General features: G+C 41.9%; 2 protein-coding genes and 1 pseudogene across 18 annotated transcripts in view; 1 reads left to right on the top strand and 2 right to left on the bottom strand.

Annotated features, from left to right (window-relative positions):
• The window catches only part of ZNF410 (zinc finger protein 410), a 44,209-nt gene extending 38,823 nt beyond the window's left edge, over nt 1–5,386 (bottom strand). For 8 of the 11 annotated variants that reach the window (XR_013521383.1, XR_013521382.1, XR_013521380.1 and 5 more), the window contains exon 1: nt 5,330–5,386. The gene's annotated coding sequence lies outside the window, so the exon portion shown is untranslated. Of the gene's footprint in view, nt 1–2,441; nt 2,596–5,289 lie in introns of all 11 variants that reach the window. The other 3 variants (XR_013521381.1, XM_009006318.5, XM_035260987.2) reach the window with 2 other exon arrangements.
• On the top strand, nt 5,194–9,206 carry LOC118145163 (ankyrin and armadillo repeat-containing protein pseudogene; annotated as a pseudogene).
• The window catches only part of PTGR2 (prostaglandin reductase 2), a 44,032-nt gene continuing 33,787 nt past the window's right edge, over nt 6,913–17,157 (bottom strand). For 6 of the 7 annotated variants that reach the window (XM_017977212.4, XM_078335435.1, XM_078335436.1 and 3 more), the window contains 3 exons: nt 15,988–16,075; nt 14,856–14,895; nt 6,913–12,714 (listed from right to left, as the gene is read on the bottom strand). In XM_017977212.4, the coding sequence (XP_017832701.1) occupies nt 12,638–12,714; nt 14,856–14,895; nt 15,988–16,075 (205 nt within the window). In that variant the 3' untranslated portion in view covers nt 6,913–12,637. Of the gene's footprint in view, nt 12,715–14,855; nt 14,896–15,987; nt 16,076–17,157 lie in introns of those variants that run through there. The other variant, XR_013521385.1, reaches the window with a different exon arrangement.

Genomic DNA, 17,157 nt, shown 5'->3' with positions numbered 1-17,157 from the left:
TAAACTGAAAGCAATGTATGTGTGTGTGTGTATATACACACACACACACACACACACACACACACAGCCCAGTTAGGGAATGGTTGATGAAATATGGTACTGTCACTTCAAAATATACTATGAATGGTTGGGCATGGTGGCTTACACCTGTAATCCCAGCACTTTGGTAGGCTGAAGCAGGTGGATCACTTTAGGTCAGGAGTTCAAGACAAGCCTAGCCAACATGGTGAAAACCCATCTCTACTAAAAATACAATAGCTGGGCATGGTGGCAGGCACCTGTAATCCCAGCTACTCGAGAGGCTGAGGCAGGAGAATCCCTTGAACCCAGGAGGTGAAGGTTGCAGCGAGCCAAGATCGAACCATCACACTCCAGCCTGGGCGACAGAGTAAGACTCCATCTCAAAAAACAAACAAACAAATAAACGCTATGAAGACAATGCAACAGCAGATGACTGACATGTTAAACTATAAAAATAAGGCCAGGCACAGTGGATCCCAGCCCAACACTTTGGGAGACCAAGGCCAGTGAATCACCTTAGGTTAGGAGTTCGAGACCAGCCTGACCAACATGGTGAAACCTGTCTCTACTAAAAACACAAGAATTAGCTGGGCGTGGTAGCATGCGCCTGTAATCCCAGCTACTTTGGCGGCTAAGGCAGGACAATCAGCTGAACCCGGGAGGTGGAGGTTGCAGTGAGCTGAGATCGTGACTCTGTCTCAAAAAAAAAAAAAAAATTATAAAAATAAAATACAAAATTATATACTTGCTATTATTAAAACTAGTTATAATAAGCATCAGAAAAAGTAAAAGAAGATTCATATAGCTATGACAGTAGCTATATTGTCTGGTAGGCTGGTGTGACTTAATTTTCTTTTCTCAATTTTCCAACTTTTCTAAAAGGCAACCATGTTGTTTTGATAATTTTTAAAATTACATTACATAAAATTACAAAGAAAAAGTTGAAATTTGAAGAGTCTTTCCCAAATATAGTATTCTCAGGACCCTGATGCAGCTGTTCTCTCCTTATAATTTACTTTATTTATTTATTTTTAATTAATTTATTTTTTTTTGAGACGGAGTTTCGCGCTTGTTACCCAGGCTGGAGCGCAATGGCACGATCTTGGCTCACCGCAACCTCTGCCTCCTGCCTCAGCCTCCCAAGTAGCTGGGACTACAGGCGCACACCACCATGCCCAGCTAATTTTTGTATTTTTAGTAGAGACGGGGTTTCACCATGTTGACCAGGATGGTCTCGATCTCTTGACCTCGTGATCCACCCGCCTCGGCCTCCCAAAGTGCTGGGATTATAGGTGTGAGCCACCATGCCCAGCCTACTTTATTTATTTATTTATTTATTTGGGGTCAGAGTTTCACTCTTGTTGCCCAGGCTGGAATACAGTGGCATGGTCTTGGTTCACAGCAACCTCCACCTCCCGGGCTCAAGCAAATCTCCTGCCTCAGCCTCCCAAGTAGTGGGGATTACAGGCATGCGCCACCAGGCCCAGTTAATTTTGTATTTTTAGTAGACATGGGGTTTCACCATGTTGGTCAGCCTGGTCTCAAACTCCCTACCTCAGGTGATCCGCCTCTTCAGGCTCCCAAAGTGCTGGAATTACAGGTATGAGCTACTGTGCCCAGCCACTCCCTATAATTTAAATTCTTACTTTCTTAAAGCTTAGTTTCTTTTCAGGATTTTGGAGTATGAGTCCATTTTATTTGAAACAATTATTGCTAAAATTGGGAGAACTATTATAAATAATTACACAGTGTAAACTGTATCCAGGATGGGTATAGTTTCAATCAATGGATACTTTAAGTTTCCAGTTAATACCAGGTTGCATGGAAAGGTAGAACAAGACAGACTTTACAAAGAGGGCATTTAGGCCAGGCACAGTGGCTCACGCCTGTAATCCTAACACTTTGGGAAGCTGAGGTAGGAAGGTCACCTGAGGTCAGGAGTTTGAGACCAGTCTGGTTAATACAACAAAACTGTTTCTACTAAAAATACAAAAATTAGCCAGGCATGTGGCGGGTGCCTGTAATCCCAGCTACTCAGGAGGCTGAGGCAGGAGAATCACTTGAACTTGGGAGACGGGAGGTTGCAGTGAGCTGAGATCACGCCACTGCACTCCAGCCTGGGCGACAAAGCAAGACTCCGTCTCAAAAAAAAAAAAAGAAGTACCTGAATAAATGTTTTTTTTTTTTCCTATTAGTTCCTCCCTCTCTCTTTCTAGCTGCCTGAAATTCTCATTTTTCATTGTAAAGAAGTAACCATTTACAAGATATAAATGGAAATGCTCCTTTCAAGTTTCCCACATAAAGTATCATAAATCCCTGACTTTTCCTTCCACACACATTTTTCTTATTCAAAGCACTGCAACAGCTTCATATGATTTATCCATCCCTTTACTTAGTGAGAAAGGAACCAAGGTTATTACCAAGTTATTAAGTTGCAAATCCAGGACTCCCACCCACAGAGGAGGGACACAGGAATCATTGGCTTGAATAGTGATTACTATATATTCTAGGTTTGATCTTGAATCTCCATGTCTTAAGAATTCCTCTTCCCAGCCTAGGCAATACAGTAAGACCCTATTTCAACAACAACAAAAAGTTACAATTAGCTTCTCATGGTGACACATGCCTGTGGTCCTAGCTACTCCGAAGGCTGAGTAGGAGGATCGCTTTAGCCCAGATCGAGGCTGCACTGAGCAGCAATCATGCCACCGTACTCCAACTTGGGTAACAAAGGGAGACTCTCAAAAAAACAAGAATTCCTCTTCCCCAATTCCAGCTTGTCTTAACAAGCCAAGAAATTAACATATGTTTGTTGTTTAAGTCATTCTTAAGGTTCCTCCAACTTTGAGATTCCGGGATTGTAAAATCTCTGAGGAACCAGACAACTATTTACTGTCCCTTATATGTTATCTAACACATCTTTTTATTTCAGGGTTTTTGCTTCAGTAATCTTTAAAAATTAACATGAGCATTTTCTCAAAGTGGGTATTCATATTATAACTAAGTACTGCCATACAATTTTGGTGCCCAAGTTTATGATTTGTATGTGTACAATATCAATAAAATAGAAAATAGCAGGATGCATTAAGATACACAACTGAATTCAAAAGAATCTGTACTAGAGTACTCAGTATCTTATCAAGTGTATTGTGGGGATCTCATCTTTAACACAGCAATGTACCATGTACATTAGCTACAGGTGTAAGGACAAACATGCAATTAAACATTCCTGTTCCCAATTCCTTACTTAACAGATTTCCAAAACTGCAATGTAAATCTTTTTTAAAAATTAGTTTCACTAAGATATAATTCACATACCACACTACTGACTCATTTTAAGAGTACAATTAAAATATCTTTAGTTTATTCAGAGTTGTGCAACCAAAACCACAATCAATTTTACATTTCATCACCCCACAAGGAAATCCTGTGCCCATTCCCAGTCACTTCCCACTTCTAATGTGTTTACTATGAGCTTAAAGGCTTCCACACAAGCTTCCCAGTAAGCACCTGGTAGGTACGAAATAAATATTTGTATAATGAATGAATGACACTACAAATTATAACTACGTTTTTCTCTAGTCCTCTCTTCTGAACTCCAAACCTTCATTTCTAACTGCTTGCTAGGTATCTCCACGTGTATATCCAATAGCAACTCAAACCTAACAATGTCCAAAATCCAGATTATCTTACCAAACCTGTTCTTCTTCTTGTATTATCTGTTTCAATGATCGCCCAATCTTCCTCCCACTCAGTTGCAAATTCTAGGTCTTTAAATCTCTCTCATTCTCCATTTTTAAATAATTCTCGTGATTCTCTGTTCCCTATGTAATGCCCTGTTTGGGTTTCTTAGTAACTTCCTACTATACTATTAACACTGACTTCTTTTTTTTTTTGAGACGGAGTTCGCTCTTGTTACCCAGGATGGAGTGCAATGGCGCGATCTCGGCTCACCGCAACCTCCGCCTCCTGGGTTCAGGTAATTCTGCCTCAGCCTCCTGAGTAGCTGGGATTACAGACACGCGCCACTGTGCCCAGCTAATTTTTTGTATTTTTAGTAGAGACGGGGTTTCACCATGTTGGCCAGGATGGTCTCTATCTCTTGACCTCATGATCCACCCGCCTCGGCCTCCCAAAGTGCTGGGATTACAGGCGTGAGCCACCGCGCCCGGCCCCTAAAACTGACTTCTAACTAGTCACCGGCCTTTAAAACTCCCCTTTCCAACGATCTTTTATGCACCCATTCAAGTTATCTTTCCAAAACACAGAAATACTTGTCATTCCTATTCAAAGTTCAGTGCCTCGGAATAATTGTCATAACCCTAAGGGTAATCCCCTTTGTTCATACAGAAAAACTCCCCAAAGTTAGAGATTAAGTCACTTGCCAAAAATTAGACATCTATTTAGATGCAAAACGTAAAAAACTACCACTTGAAACTTCTGACTGTTACTTTAGTTGTCTTTTACTCTGCACCACACTAAGATAACACAAAGTGCAATTTCTCACTTCCTAACAAAATGCCCTTTATTTCCAAATGTTTCTTTTATTGCAAATATGCTGCGTTGACCTTTGTGCCAACCTAAGTACTAATTCTTAAGTCCCAAGTTAACAATATTTAACTTCCAAATGGTGCCTAAATGCATTTCCAAGCCTCATGAGCACGTGAGATAAACTTTTAATAAGTTGGATTATCTTGAGAAACTTCAGAAGATAAATTTGACGCGAAATGCATAAAGGCTGCAAACACTCACAACCCACACACTCTCCCCTATTCCCCCAATTGACAAGCAAAGGAGAAACCGGCAGCCCAGCCCAGCCCAGCCAAGTAGGTAGCTGTCCCTCTTCCAGACCCAGAAAGTAAGTGGTAGGAGAGGACAGCTCTGGGCTGAAACATTCAGGGGAGGGCCTCCTGGCATCCTCTACTCTCAACCACAAAGGCCTTAGTAATAAGGCCCTAAGGTCCGTAGGCAGGCCCCGGCTGCGGATGTAGTCCGAGTCCCCGCCCCGGGGACTCGCTGACGCCGGCTTTCTCAGGACATACGGTTCCCAGGTCCCTGCCCCCAAAACCAAGCAAAGGAACTGGAACATCGCCCCTAAAAACATGCAAGGGGAAGGGCCGAAGCCGCAGGGCTTCAGACTGGCCGCTCCCGAGCCCGCCAGATCCAGGAAGGATGCCCAAAGAAGGCGGTTTCCCCATCCTCTCCCGGGGCGAACTCGACCCCAGCCCCCAAGTAGCCGGTACTGGCTCCCGACCTCAAGGGTAGTACCTAGCGGAGCAGGTGGGGCCAGGCCCACCTCGGAGCTCACCTTCTAGTTCCGGGCAGCCAGCAGGCCGTCAGTCGGTCCCGAATTCCGTCCACACACAGCGTCTTCCGGCTCCCGCCGGAAGCAGCTCGAGCGCGGGACAGGAAGTTTGGCCGGCCCCCCACGCACACACCCACTCTCTCGCCGCCGGGTTGGGCGGCAGCCGCACCGCACCGCTCCTGGCCACGACGTCAAGGCTGCTCCCTGCCCAGGCTCACGACATCCGGCTCAGCCCCGGACAGGAGGAGCCTCAGCCTCCCCCATCCCACTCATTCACTCTCGGCCTTCGGGGCTTCTAGGTCTCCGAAGCCCGAAAAAACAGGTCAGCTAATTCTGTGACGTCACTGCCTCCCCGCCGTAGCGGAGGGAGTAGTTTTTCCCATCAGCGGAGGCTTTGCAATGGATGCAAACCAGAAAGAAAAGATCACTACTTAAACATTTATCAGAGGTCTCCATGGAGAGGACCTCGAAGTTTCACCGCTCGAGAAAGGAACTTGCAGAATCAAGTTTTGCATTATATACGTGACGGGCTATGCAGAGTCTGGGTTCCGTGTTGTAATTAGGGTGTAAAGAGCTCCTGGATGTCACAACTAGGGGCTTGAACACTTGACTTCCAGGAAGCCACTGCTTGTTAAAACTTTATGAGTTTGAGTGACTTCTTTAAATTACTTAGATTTAAATATTTGCGTGCGGAAGAATGAGAGACTCAACTAATGTTGCGGCCATGGGAATTAAAGGAGTTCTCTTTAAAAAAGCATTTCTAGCCGGGTATGGTGGCACATGCCTGTAATCCCAGCAACTCGGGAGACTGAGGCAGGAGAATCGCTTGAACCCGAGAGGCGGAGGTTGCGGTGAGCCCAGATCACACCATTGCACTTCAGCCTGGGCAACAAGAGCGGAACTCCGTCTCAAAAAAAAAAAAAAGAAAGAAAGAATTTTCAAGGTTAAAGATAAGCCTTGATGACAAGTTTGGGTACACAAATTACTAACGGTGATTTAAAATAAAGGAGAAATTTTCAGAGGAAGATAAATCCTCTTTAGAAAAGCAGAGTAGGCCAGGCGCGGTGGCTCACACCTGTAATCCCAGCAGTTTGGGAGGCTGAGGCGGGCGGATCACTTCAGGTTGGGGACCATCCTGGCTAAGACGGTGAAACCCGGTCTCTACTAAAAATACAAAAAATTTAGCCAGGCGTGGTGGCACGCTCTACTAAATATACAAAAAAATACCAGGCCTGGTAGCACACGCTTCTAATCCTAGCTACCTGGGAGGCTTAGGCAGGAGAATCGCTTGAACACAGGAAACGCAGGTTCCAGTGAGCTGAGATCGCACCACTGCACTCGAGCCTGGGCTACAGAGCGAGACCCTCTCAAAAACAAAAAAGCACTGTGTAAGGTACCAGTCCAGAGTTGAGGATATTTACTTGGAGGTTGCAGGTGAAGGTCCAGTGCTCAAGAAAGAGGTCAGAAATACAGATGGAGATTTGGGAGTTAGTTAACAAATACAGAGAAAAGATGAAACCCCCTCAGGAGATGAAATGGTCCAGGAAAAGTAACAAGAAAGGGCCGCTCAAGTAAACTGGAGAGGCTGATTACCAACACAGTTTTAATCCACTTATTACAAATGTTGCATACAAAGTTACATTGGCAGGGTGTAGACAATCGTAAGCCAAAACATTCAGGAAAAACCTTCAGTTTTACTGTTCTGCGAGGATTGATTACAATTAATGAAACAAACTCTTATTGAGGTACATCAGAAGGTTCTAAATATTCATGTTTACAAACATTTGTTAATTTGCCCAGTCCTGTCATTTTCTGAAGCTGTCTTTGTTGTCAATCTGTTTTTGTTTTTTGAGACGGAGTTTCACTCCTGTTGTCCAGTCTAGAGTGCAGTGGCCCAATCTTCACCTAATTGCAACCTCCGCCTCCCAGGTTCAAACGATTCTCCAGCCCTAGCCTCCTGAGTAGCTGGGATTACAGGTGCCCACCACCACACCCAGCTAATTTTTGTATTTTTAGAGACAGGGTTTCACCATGTTGGCCAGGCTGGTCTCCAACTCCTGACCTCAAGTGATCCACCTGCCTCTGCCTCCCAAAGTGCTAGGATTTGAGGCATGAGCCATGGCACTGGCCATCAATCTTTTTAATCACCTAATACTCCAAGTGATGTTTACATCTATTTGTACTCTCAATCTTTAAAACTATTTGACAGTATGTGCCTACTAACATAAAATAAACATATATTTTTCGCAATATATATTGAGTTTTTCGGCTATAAATTATTTGGCAAAATACAAAGAGATCATCCTCTGGAGTAAATCTATCAACTTAACCAACCTCAGTTATTTATCTTCCCATACTACTCCCAACCCAAAGCCGCTGGTCTCCTATCCCAAAAACTTCCACAAGTCTGAAACCCCCAATCCTGCTCCCAGTCCCTATGTACACGTCATACTATTAAGCCTTTTCTGTCTACAATGTGAAGAAAAGGCCATCTCAATTCTATTCTTACACCAAGTTTCAATTTAAGAATCATGTAAAACATTTCTAGTTCAACAAATCTTTACTGAGTGCTTCACAAGCATTCTCATTCTATTTTTAAGGCAATCTATTTTAATAAAAGTTATTACTAAACATTAATTTTAAAAAACTTACTGTGTAAGAGTCATTCATGGTTGTATCAGATCATGTAAAACGTTTCTAGTTTAACAAATCTTTACCAAAGTGCCTCTTAAACATTCTATTTTTTAAAAATTTATTAATTTTTAAAAACATGTGGCCAGGCAGCAGTTGTGTTGGCTGGTGAGGCCAGGAGGGCTGAGCCGCCACGGTGGGGCGAACCTACCGGAAAGTTCCTCTCAGTTTTTTCTGGTGCGCCTCCGCTCGCCCCTGCGGGGGCCTTAAGGGCGGATTCAAGGCCCTGCGAGAAGCCATCTAAGGCGGCGGCAACTGTTTTCAGTACCACAGGAACGGCGCGGATGCAGCGTTCCTCTCCCGGACAGGAAAACAGCCATTCTAGGAAACTTCATAGATTTAATTAGTAATGTTAAGATTGCCCGAAAAAGGAATGCCTAGACTCATCAAGTTCAAGATGAAGAAACTGTGCTGGAAAATTTAGCAATACAAAGAAATGCATCTGCTTTTTTTGAAAAATATGATCGGAGTGAAATACAAGGTTTGACTGATATTACAAAGGATCCAGACTTTAATGGAATCTATGATGAAGACATAAATGAAGATCCAACATATGATCCCAGTAGCCCTGAATAAACAGCTGTATTTATGAAATATGCTGAAAATATTATGCTAAAGTTAACATTCAGTACCACACAAGTTCAACAGTATGAAAATGTCTTTATATTTGAAACAGACTATTGGCTTACTAATGCTATAAGATATAATCAAGATTATCTTGATACTTATACCTACCAGAGACTACAGCAAAGATTATATGTTCAAAAAAAGATTATTCAAAAACACTTTGAGAAGAAAGAAGATATCAGAAGAGGGATAGGATACCTAAAGTTAATATGTTTTCTGATTCCATTTCTACTGAATTTAAAGAAGAAAATGAAAATTCGATATTTAGTCTACTTCAGCCTTTTACAGATGACAAGGTCAAGACAGAGTGAGAATTGCCTCCATTTATTTATGGAAGAGATTTTAAATGCCAGAATTTTCACTACAAAGAGAATCAATATTTTCAGGAATTGAATTTGATATCAGCACCCCTTCAATTGAAAATGCTTTGGAAGATTTTCAGGTTTAAATGATCATTCCTTAGACAGTTTGTCATTTCACAACTCTTTTATCCTATTCTCCAACCAAAAAGAGCCTTTGTTGATAGAGGCACTAGACAGCTCTCCAAATGACTATTCTTACAACTCACTCACTCATTCATGTATTATTTTAACATAAATGAATTAAGTACAGTTATATGTAACGTACTGTGTTGGATATCTGAGATAAAATTATAAATAAGCTAGGTACAGCTATCATCCTCACAGAATTTACAGACTTCTAATGGACCATATTTGCCCTAGAGTAGGTAACCAAAGAGTGCGGTAGAAATCTCTAGACACGAGGAACGATCCAAGAGGGCCGATCGATAACAGCTTGGGATTGCAGCTCTCAGTCAAAGCGCAGAGAACTAGAGGATGCCACACTTTCAGACAAATTCTGGTCGCTCACGGAGCAGAAGATCCCCAGTGGAGAAACCACACGGTCGCCAGCACGACTCTTGTGGCCGGTGCAGCGGTTTCGCCAGCACCTCGGCGCAGCAGCTCTCGGAGCAGAGTAAACAGGGCCGGCTCCCCTTCTGACCGAGGCTTGGAGGACCCACACGGGTCCCCAGCACGACTCCTGAGACCGGTGCAGCAGCTGTGATGGCATCTCAGAGCGGCAGCTCTCAGCGCAGAGTAAAGGAGACTGGTTCCCCTTCTGACCGAGGTTTGGAGTCCCGGGAAGGCAGAGTCGCCCATTACAGACACAAGAAGGAAGCCAGGCAGGAGAATCCTGGGCAGAAAAGCACCATCAGTCTTAACGCCGCCGTTCTGGCCCTGGGAACTAACAACTTGAACGTACAATCAAGAGACCTAATCTGAAAGTTGGTAATTTCAAAGTGGACAGGAGGATAAATTTACAATGATGGGAAGAAACCAGCGTAAAAAGGCTGAGAATACTCAAAGTCAGAATGCCTCTTCCTCTAAAGATGATCACAGTTCCACATCAACAATGGAACAAGGCTTGATGGAGAACGAGTGCATCCCAATGACAGAATCACTCTTCAAGGAATGGATAATAAGAAACTTTGGTGAGTTAAAAGAACATGTTGTAGCCCAATGTAAAGAAACTAGGAACTTTGAAAAAAGGTTTGACGAAATCCTATTGAGAATAGACAACTTAGAGGAATATAAGTGAATTAATGGAACTGAAGAATACAATACAGGAACTCCGAGAAGCATGCACGGGTTTAAACACTCGAATTGTTCAAGCAGAAGAAAGGATAACAGAGGTCAAAGTCCAACTTAATGAAAGAAAACAAAAAGACAAGATTAGAGAACAAAGGATAAAAAGGAATGAGCAAAGTCTCCAAGAAATGTGGCACTATGTGAAAAGACCAAATTTACGTTTGATAGGTGTACCTGAATGTGACGTAGAGAATGAATCCAAGCTGGAAAATACCCTTCAGGATATTATTCAGGAAAACTTTCCTGAACTAGCAAAGCAGGTCAATATTCAACCCCAGGTAATACAGAGAACACCACAAAGATATTCCTCAAGAGCAACCCCAAGGCACATAATCGTTAGATTCACCAGGGTTGAAACGAAGGAGAAAATACTAAGGGCAGCCAGAGAGAAAGGTCAGGTTACCCACAAAGGCAAGCCTATCAGACTTACAGCAGATCTCTCAGCAGAAACTCTACAAGCCAGAAGAGAGTGGGGGCCAATATTCAACATCCTCAAAGAACAGAACCTTCAGCCCAGAATTTCATATCCAGCCAAACTAAGCTTCACAACTGAAGGAAAAATAAAATCTTTTATGAACAAGCAAGTACTCAGAGATTTTACTACCACCAGGCCTGCTTTACAAGAGCTTCTGAAAGAGGCATTACACACAGAAAGAAACAACCAGTATTAGCCTTACTAAAAATATACCAAAAAGTCAAGAGTACCAACATAAAGAATTTTCATCAACGAATGGATCAAACAGCCAGTTAACATCAAATGGCAGTAACCCTAAATTTAAATTGACTAAATCCCCCAATCAAAAGACACAGCCAAAACCCAATGGCATGTTACATCCAGACCTGTTTCACATGCAAGGATACACAAAGACTCAAAACAAAGGGACGGAGAAAGATTTAACAACCAAATGGAGAGCAAAAATAAATAAATAAAAAGCAGGAGTTGCAATTCTCGTAGTGGATAAAAGAGATTTTAAAGCAACAAAGGTATAGTGGTAAAAGGATCAATGCAACAACAAGAGCTAACAATCCTAACACCCAGATACATAGAGACTTAGATTCAATGAGACAGAAAATTAATAAGGATATCAAGGACTCGAACTCAGATCCGGAACAAGTAAACTTAATAAATACTTATAGAGCTCTCCACTTCAAATACATAAAATATACATTCTTGTCAATACCACTTCACACCTACTCATAGGTTTAAATGAAACATTGATTGGCCATTATTAATACCCATTTTTTTTTTTCAGAATAAAGCAATATTTCCGTTCACCCTCCCTCTCTCTCTTCCTTTCTTTCTCTCCTTTACTCTTTTTTTTTTTCTTTCCTTCTCCCAAAAAAAGAGATCAACTTGTAAACCTCTAGATCCAGGTCGGCAACGTCTCTCTCACTGCTTGAATTCCTTCCTTCCCTTCCCTCCCTCCCTTCCTCCCTTCCTTCCTCCCTCTCTTCCTCCTGCCCTCCCTTCCTGCCTTCCTCCCTTCCTCTTTCCCTCCCTAAAAGAAAAAAAGAAATCTCTAGACACTCATTCTTCCATTTTTTCTCAAAGAATTAGGATTAGAACAGAGATCCTCTAAAGTTATAGAACAGTAATTCTTCACCTGGAATTTAGTGTAAACATTCTACTTTTCAACTGTTATTGCTTTTCCACCTTCTGTATACTGTATGTCTTCCCTTTTGTATTTTTTTCCTCATTCTCAAAGTAAGGATTAGATACATGCAGCTGCTATCAGGGTCTTCTGGAATAGTAAATTTAAAATTTGTCATTTACATATATACCATTTCATACAAATAATTCTTATAATTGTTTAGATGTGTTTAAAGATATGTCTTTAATAACCTAACTCATATTTTTAAAAAATTTAGAAAATATACGAGATTGTGCTGCTAATACATTTATAGAAGATTCAGGATACAAAGAATATTACTCAATACCAGTCATGGAATTTTATGGAAAAAGGTAAGGAGTTTTCACTAATTACTGACACTAGCTACAATTTGTTGAAAGTTTGTGGTGAACAAAGAAAATAACAAAATGCAAAGGTTAATTTAAATGTTTACAGTGGTGATTCCAGAATAATAACCACCATGAATAACAGATTGACTCAATAAAGTATTAAATGTTATAGTTACTAAAAAAAAAAAAACAAAAACAAAAAACAAAAAAAAACATGTATGATTCATTAATGAGTATATCAAATCCCCTATGGCCACTAAAAATAACACCTATCATCACATTTAAATCAAGAGCTATGTATGTCCTAAGGATTTTTTAATGTATCTTTGAAAATATGCAAAATGGAAAAGAAATCTGTGATTGCCTTGATGACATTTACAGTGATTACAAAGAGATTTCTTCTGAAATGCAAACTATCTGCTTTCCAATGTTACCGCCTGTCATCATGGACTGGAATGCAGCTGGAAAAAGAGAAAGTAGGTTATCTGAAAAGATAAATGTCACTATCATACTTGTTTCCAGAAGGTACAACATATAAAATTAGTTTCAATAACTTCAATTATTTTGAATATTAATCACAGAAGAAAACTGTCATGAAAAGAAATCTCAAGTAAAAAGTTATACACAAACTAACCCAATTAACATCTCAAAGAACTTTTGCCTATACTGGAAATATTTAATTGGTATCTAATTGGTATGTACGTCAATGATTATTCTTTACAGTGTCTGAAGACTAGAGCTAAAAAAAAATATGGAAATAAAAGGTCAGTGAAGGGCGAGCATGGTGCCTCATGACTGCAATCGCAGCACTCTGGGAAGCCAAAGTGGGCAAATACTTGAGGTCAGGAGTTTGTGACCAGCCTGGCCCATGTGGTGAAACCCCATCTCTAATAAAAATACAAAAATCAGCCAGGATTGGTGGTGTGTGCCTGTAGTCCCAGCAACTTTGGGGGCTGAGGTGGGAGCATCGCCTGAGCCTGGGAGGTGGAGGCTGCAGTGAGCCACGATTGCACCACTGCACTCTAGCCCGGGTGACAAAGCATGACTCTGTCTCAAAAATTAAAAAAAAAGGGCCAGGCACTGACATCTGTAAATTCCAGCATTTTGGGAGGCTGAGGCAGGAGGATCACTTGAGGCCAGGAGTTTCCTGGGCAAGAAAACAGGGCAAGACCCTGTTTTCTTTTTCCTTTTTTTGAGACAGAGTCTCACTCTGTCACCAGGCTAGAGTGCAGTGGTGCAATCTTGGCTCACTGCAACCTCTGCCTCCCAGGTCCAAGTGATTCTCCTGCCTCAGCCTCCCCAGTAGCTGGGACTATAGGCGCATGCCACCACTCCCAGCTAATTTTTTGTATTTTTAGTAGAGACGAGGTTTCTATAGAAAATTAAAAAAAAACAAACAAACAAAAAAAAAACACTGGCCATGGTGGCAGGTAATTGTAGTCCCAGCTACTTCGGTGAGAGGATTGCTTGATCCCAGGGGTTCATAAGTTACCGTCAGCTCCAGCCTGGGCAGTGGAACGAGACTCTCTCTTTTTTAAAAAAAAAAAAGAAGAAAGAAAAGAAAAGAAAAACAAGTCCGGGCGCGGTGGCTCACGCCTGTAATCCCAGCACTTTGGGAGGCCGAGGCGAATGGATCACGAGGTCAAGAGATCGAGACCATCCTGATCAACATGGTGAAATCTCGTCTCTACTAAAAATACAAAAACAATTGGCTGGGCATGGTGGCACACGCCTGTAGTCCCAGCTACTTGGGAGGCTGAGGCAGGAGAACTGCTTGAACCCAGGAGGTTGTGGTGAGCCAAGATCGCACCATTGCACTCCAGCCTGGGTAACAAGAGCAAAACTCCGCCTCAAAAAAAAAAAAAAAAAAGAAAAGAAAAGAAAAAATGAGAAAACACCAGAGAGGTAATATTAAAAGATATAAGACTTTGGCCAGGCATGGTAGCTCATGCCTGTAATCCCAGCACTTTGAGAGGCTGAGGCAGGCAAATCACTTCAGTTCAGGAGTTCAGACTGCCTGGCCAATATGGTGAAATCCCATCTCTACTAAAAATATAAAAATAAACCAGGCACTGTAGTCCCAGCTATTTGGGAGGCTGAGGCAGGAGAATCAATTGATCTTGGGAGGTGAAGACTGCAGTGAGCCAAGATCACACCACTGCACGCCAGCCTAGGAGACAGAGCAAGACTCTGTCTCAAAAAAAAAAAAAAAGAAGATAAAAGACTTTAGCAGGCAAGGTGGCTCGTGCCTGTAATCCCAGCACTTTGGGAGGCTGAGGTGGGTGGATCACGGGGTCAGGGGTTTGAGACCAGCCTAACCAACATGGTGAAACCTGTCTCTACTTAAAAATACAAAAATTAGCCGGGTGTGGTGGTGAGCACCTGTAATCCCAGCTACTTGGGAGGCTGAGGCAGGAGAATTGCTTGAACCCAGGAGGCAGAGGTTGCTGTGAGCCAAGAACGCATCGTTGCACTCCAGCCTGGGTGACAGAGTGAGACTCCGTCTCAAAAAAAATTTTTTTAATTAAAATAAAATTTAAAGAAAGACTTATCTTTTTGTGCTGAGCACATGAATATAATAAATAAGTTACATTCATCTTACCTCCCATGTTTTCCAATCCATTTATTACTGTCTCTTTAATCTGTAAATCAAAATAGCTAGATTTAATAGGCTTTGAACTTCAATGTTTCTATATAATAGTTTCCATACTTACAAAAGCCAGCAATACTATTTAACACTTTCCGTCTAAAAATAGATATTCTTTATTTCATGTAGGTGGCCCAGAAAAGTTTCCTATCAATTGATTTTTTTTTAAAGTAATATCCTATTTTCCCGTTATTTTAATCTCTTTAATCAGTAACAGATCACAAGCTATACACTCTCTTTAAAAAAAAGAAAGAAAGAAAAGAAAAGTACAGAAGCACACAAAGGTACAACCTTGCCTATCATTTGCGGGTTTCAAGAATAGCTTAGGCCAGTCTGGGTGCAGTGACTCATGGCTATAATCCCAGCACTTTGGGAGGCTGAGGTGGGTGGATCACTTGAGGTCAGGAGTTCAAGACCAGCCTGGCCAATATGGTGAAACCCCATCACTACTAAAAATACAAAAATTAGCTGAGCAAGTGGCACATGCCTGTAATTTCAGCTACTCGGCAGGCTGAGGCAGGAGAATCGCTTGAACCCAGGAGGTGGAGATTGCAGTGAGCTGAGATTGCACCACTGCACTCCAGCCTGGGTGACACAGCAAGACTCCATCTCAAAAAAATAAAATAGCCTAGACCAGTATGTCTGAACCCCAGATTAATAACTCCTGATTTTCAATCAACAATTAAGAGATATATTAGAATGTCCAGGGAAGAAGTATGGTGGTATAAGCATTGGGAGGTGCTTACGTGATTCTTGAGAAAGCACAGTTCTAACAGAGTAACATCCCATAAATATTTGTTAAATTAATAAACATAACAATTTTACATTTGGGTGAAAACCTATTGATTCTGTAATATAATCTATGGAAAGTAAGGCTAGAAAATTTTAGCTAAAGGGAATAATAAGTAAGGGTTTCTTAATCAGGAGGCTATACTCACATGGGAGGTACAGTTAATTTATAATATTCAATATACTTTTGTAGGAAGTTTTATAATGAAACTAATACGTTTGCTATAGTACATTTAAATAATTCAAAATTACATCAAGTAACAGGAAGAATTATATTGATAAAGAATAGAAGTTCTACCTTTAGCTTTCCTTCTTTAAACCACTGACTCAGCTGTAGAATGCTAGGCTCAAATTTGTCTTTATAATTTAACAACAGAAATCTTTCCCTGCAATGAGGAAGAAAAGGATAATGATTAGAGAATATAACAGGAGTGATATTCCAAGATCAAATCATTCCAGAATTCTAATATCTGTTCATCCTTAAAATATAAGGACTTAATCACATTGAGTCTGGTCAGATACAGGTTTGTTTTTTTTTTGAGATGGAGTCTTGCTCTCTCACCCAGGCTGAAGTGCAGTGGCACACTGCAACCTCTGTCTCCCAGGTCAAGCAATTCTCCTGCCTCAGCCTCTCGAGGAGCTGGGATTACAGGTGCCCGCCACACTCATTTTTGTATTTTTAGTAGAGCTGGGTTTCACCATGTTGGTCAGGCTGGTCTCCAACTCCTGACCTTGTGATCCAGCTGCCTCAGGCTCCCAAAGTGCTGGGATTACAGGTGTGAGTCTCCGTGCCCTTTTTTTTTTTTTGAGACAGAATTTTGCTCTGTTGCCCAGCCTTGAGTGCAGTGGCATGATCTTGGCTCAGCAACCTCCGCCTCCTGGGTTCAAGCAATTCTTCTGCCTCAGCTTCCTGAGTAGCTGGGACTACAGGCATGCACCACCACGCCCGGGTAATTTTTGTATTTTAGTAGAGACGGGATTTCACCATACTGGCCAGGCTGATCTGGAACTCCTGACCTCAGACGATCCACCCTCATTGACTTCCCAAAGTGCTGGGATTATAGGCATGAGCCACTTCGGCCAGCCTAAAGTTCTATTTAATAAAGAAAAAGTGGGCCAGGCGCAGTGGCTCAAGCCTGTAATCCCAGCACTTTCAGAGGCCGAGGCGGGTGGATCACGAGGTCAAGAGATTAAGACCATCCTGGTCAACATGGTGAAACCCCGTCTCTACTAAAAATACAAAAAAAATTAGCTGGGCATGGTGGCACGTGCCTGTAATCCCAGCTACTCAGGAGGCTGAGGCAGGAGAACTGCCTGAACCCAGGAGGCGGAGGTTGTGGTGAGTGGAGATCGCACCATTGCACTCCAGTCTGGGTAACAAGAGCGAAACTCCGTCTCAAAAAAAAAAAGTATCTATGAAGAACAATAGATTTGATACACATCTATGATATTTAAACCCCCTTGAACC

The sequence above is a fragment of the Callithrix jacchus genome, chromosome 8, assembly GCF_049354715.1.
Source record: "Callithrix jacchus isolate 240 chromosome 8, calJac240_pri, whole genome shotgun sequence".
Classification (NCBI taxonomy): Eukaryota; Metazoa; Chordata; class Mammalia; order Primates; family Cebidae; genus Callithrix; species Callithrix jacchus.
Note: the sequence above shows the minus strand (reverse complement) of the source record. Positions and strands in the feature narration are given on the sequence as shown.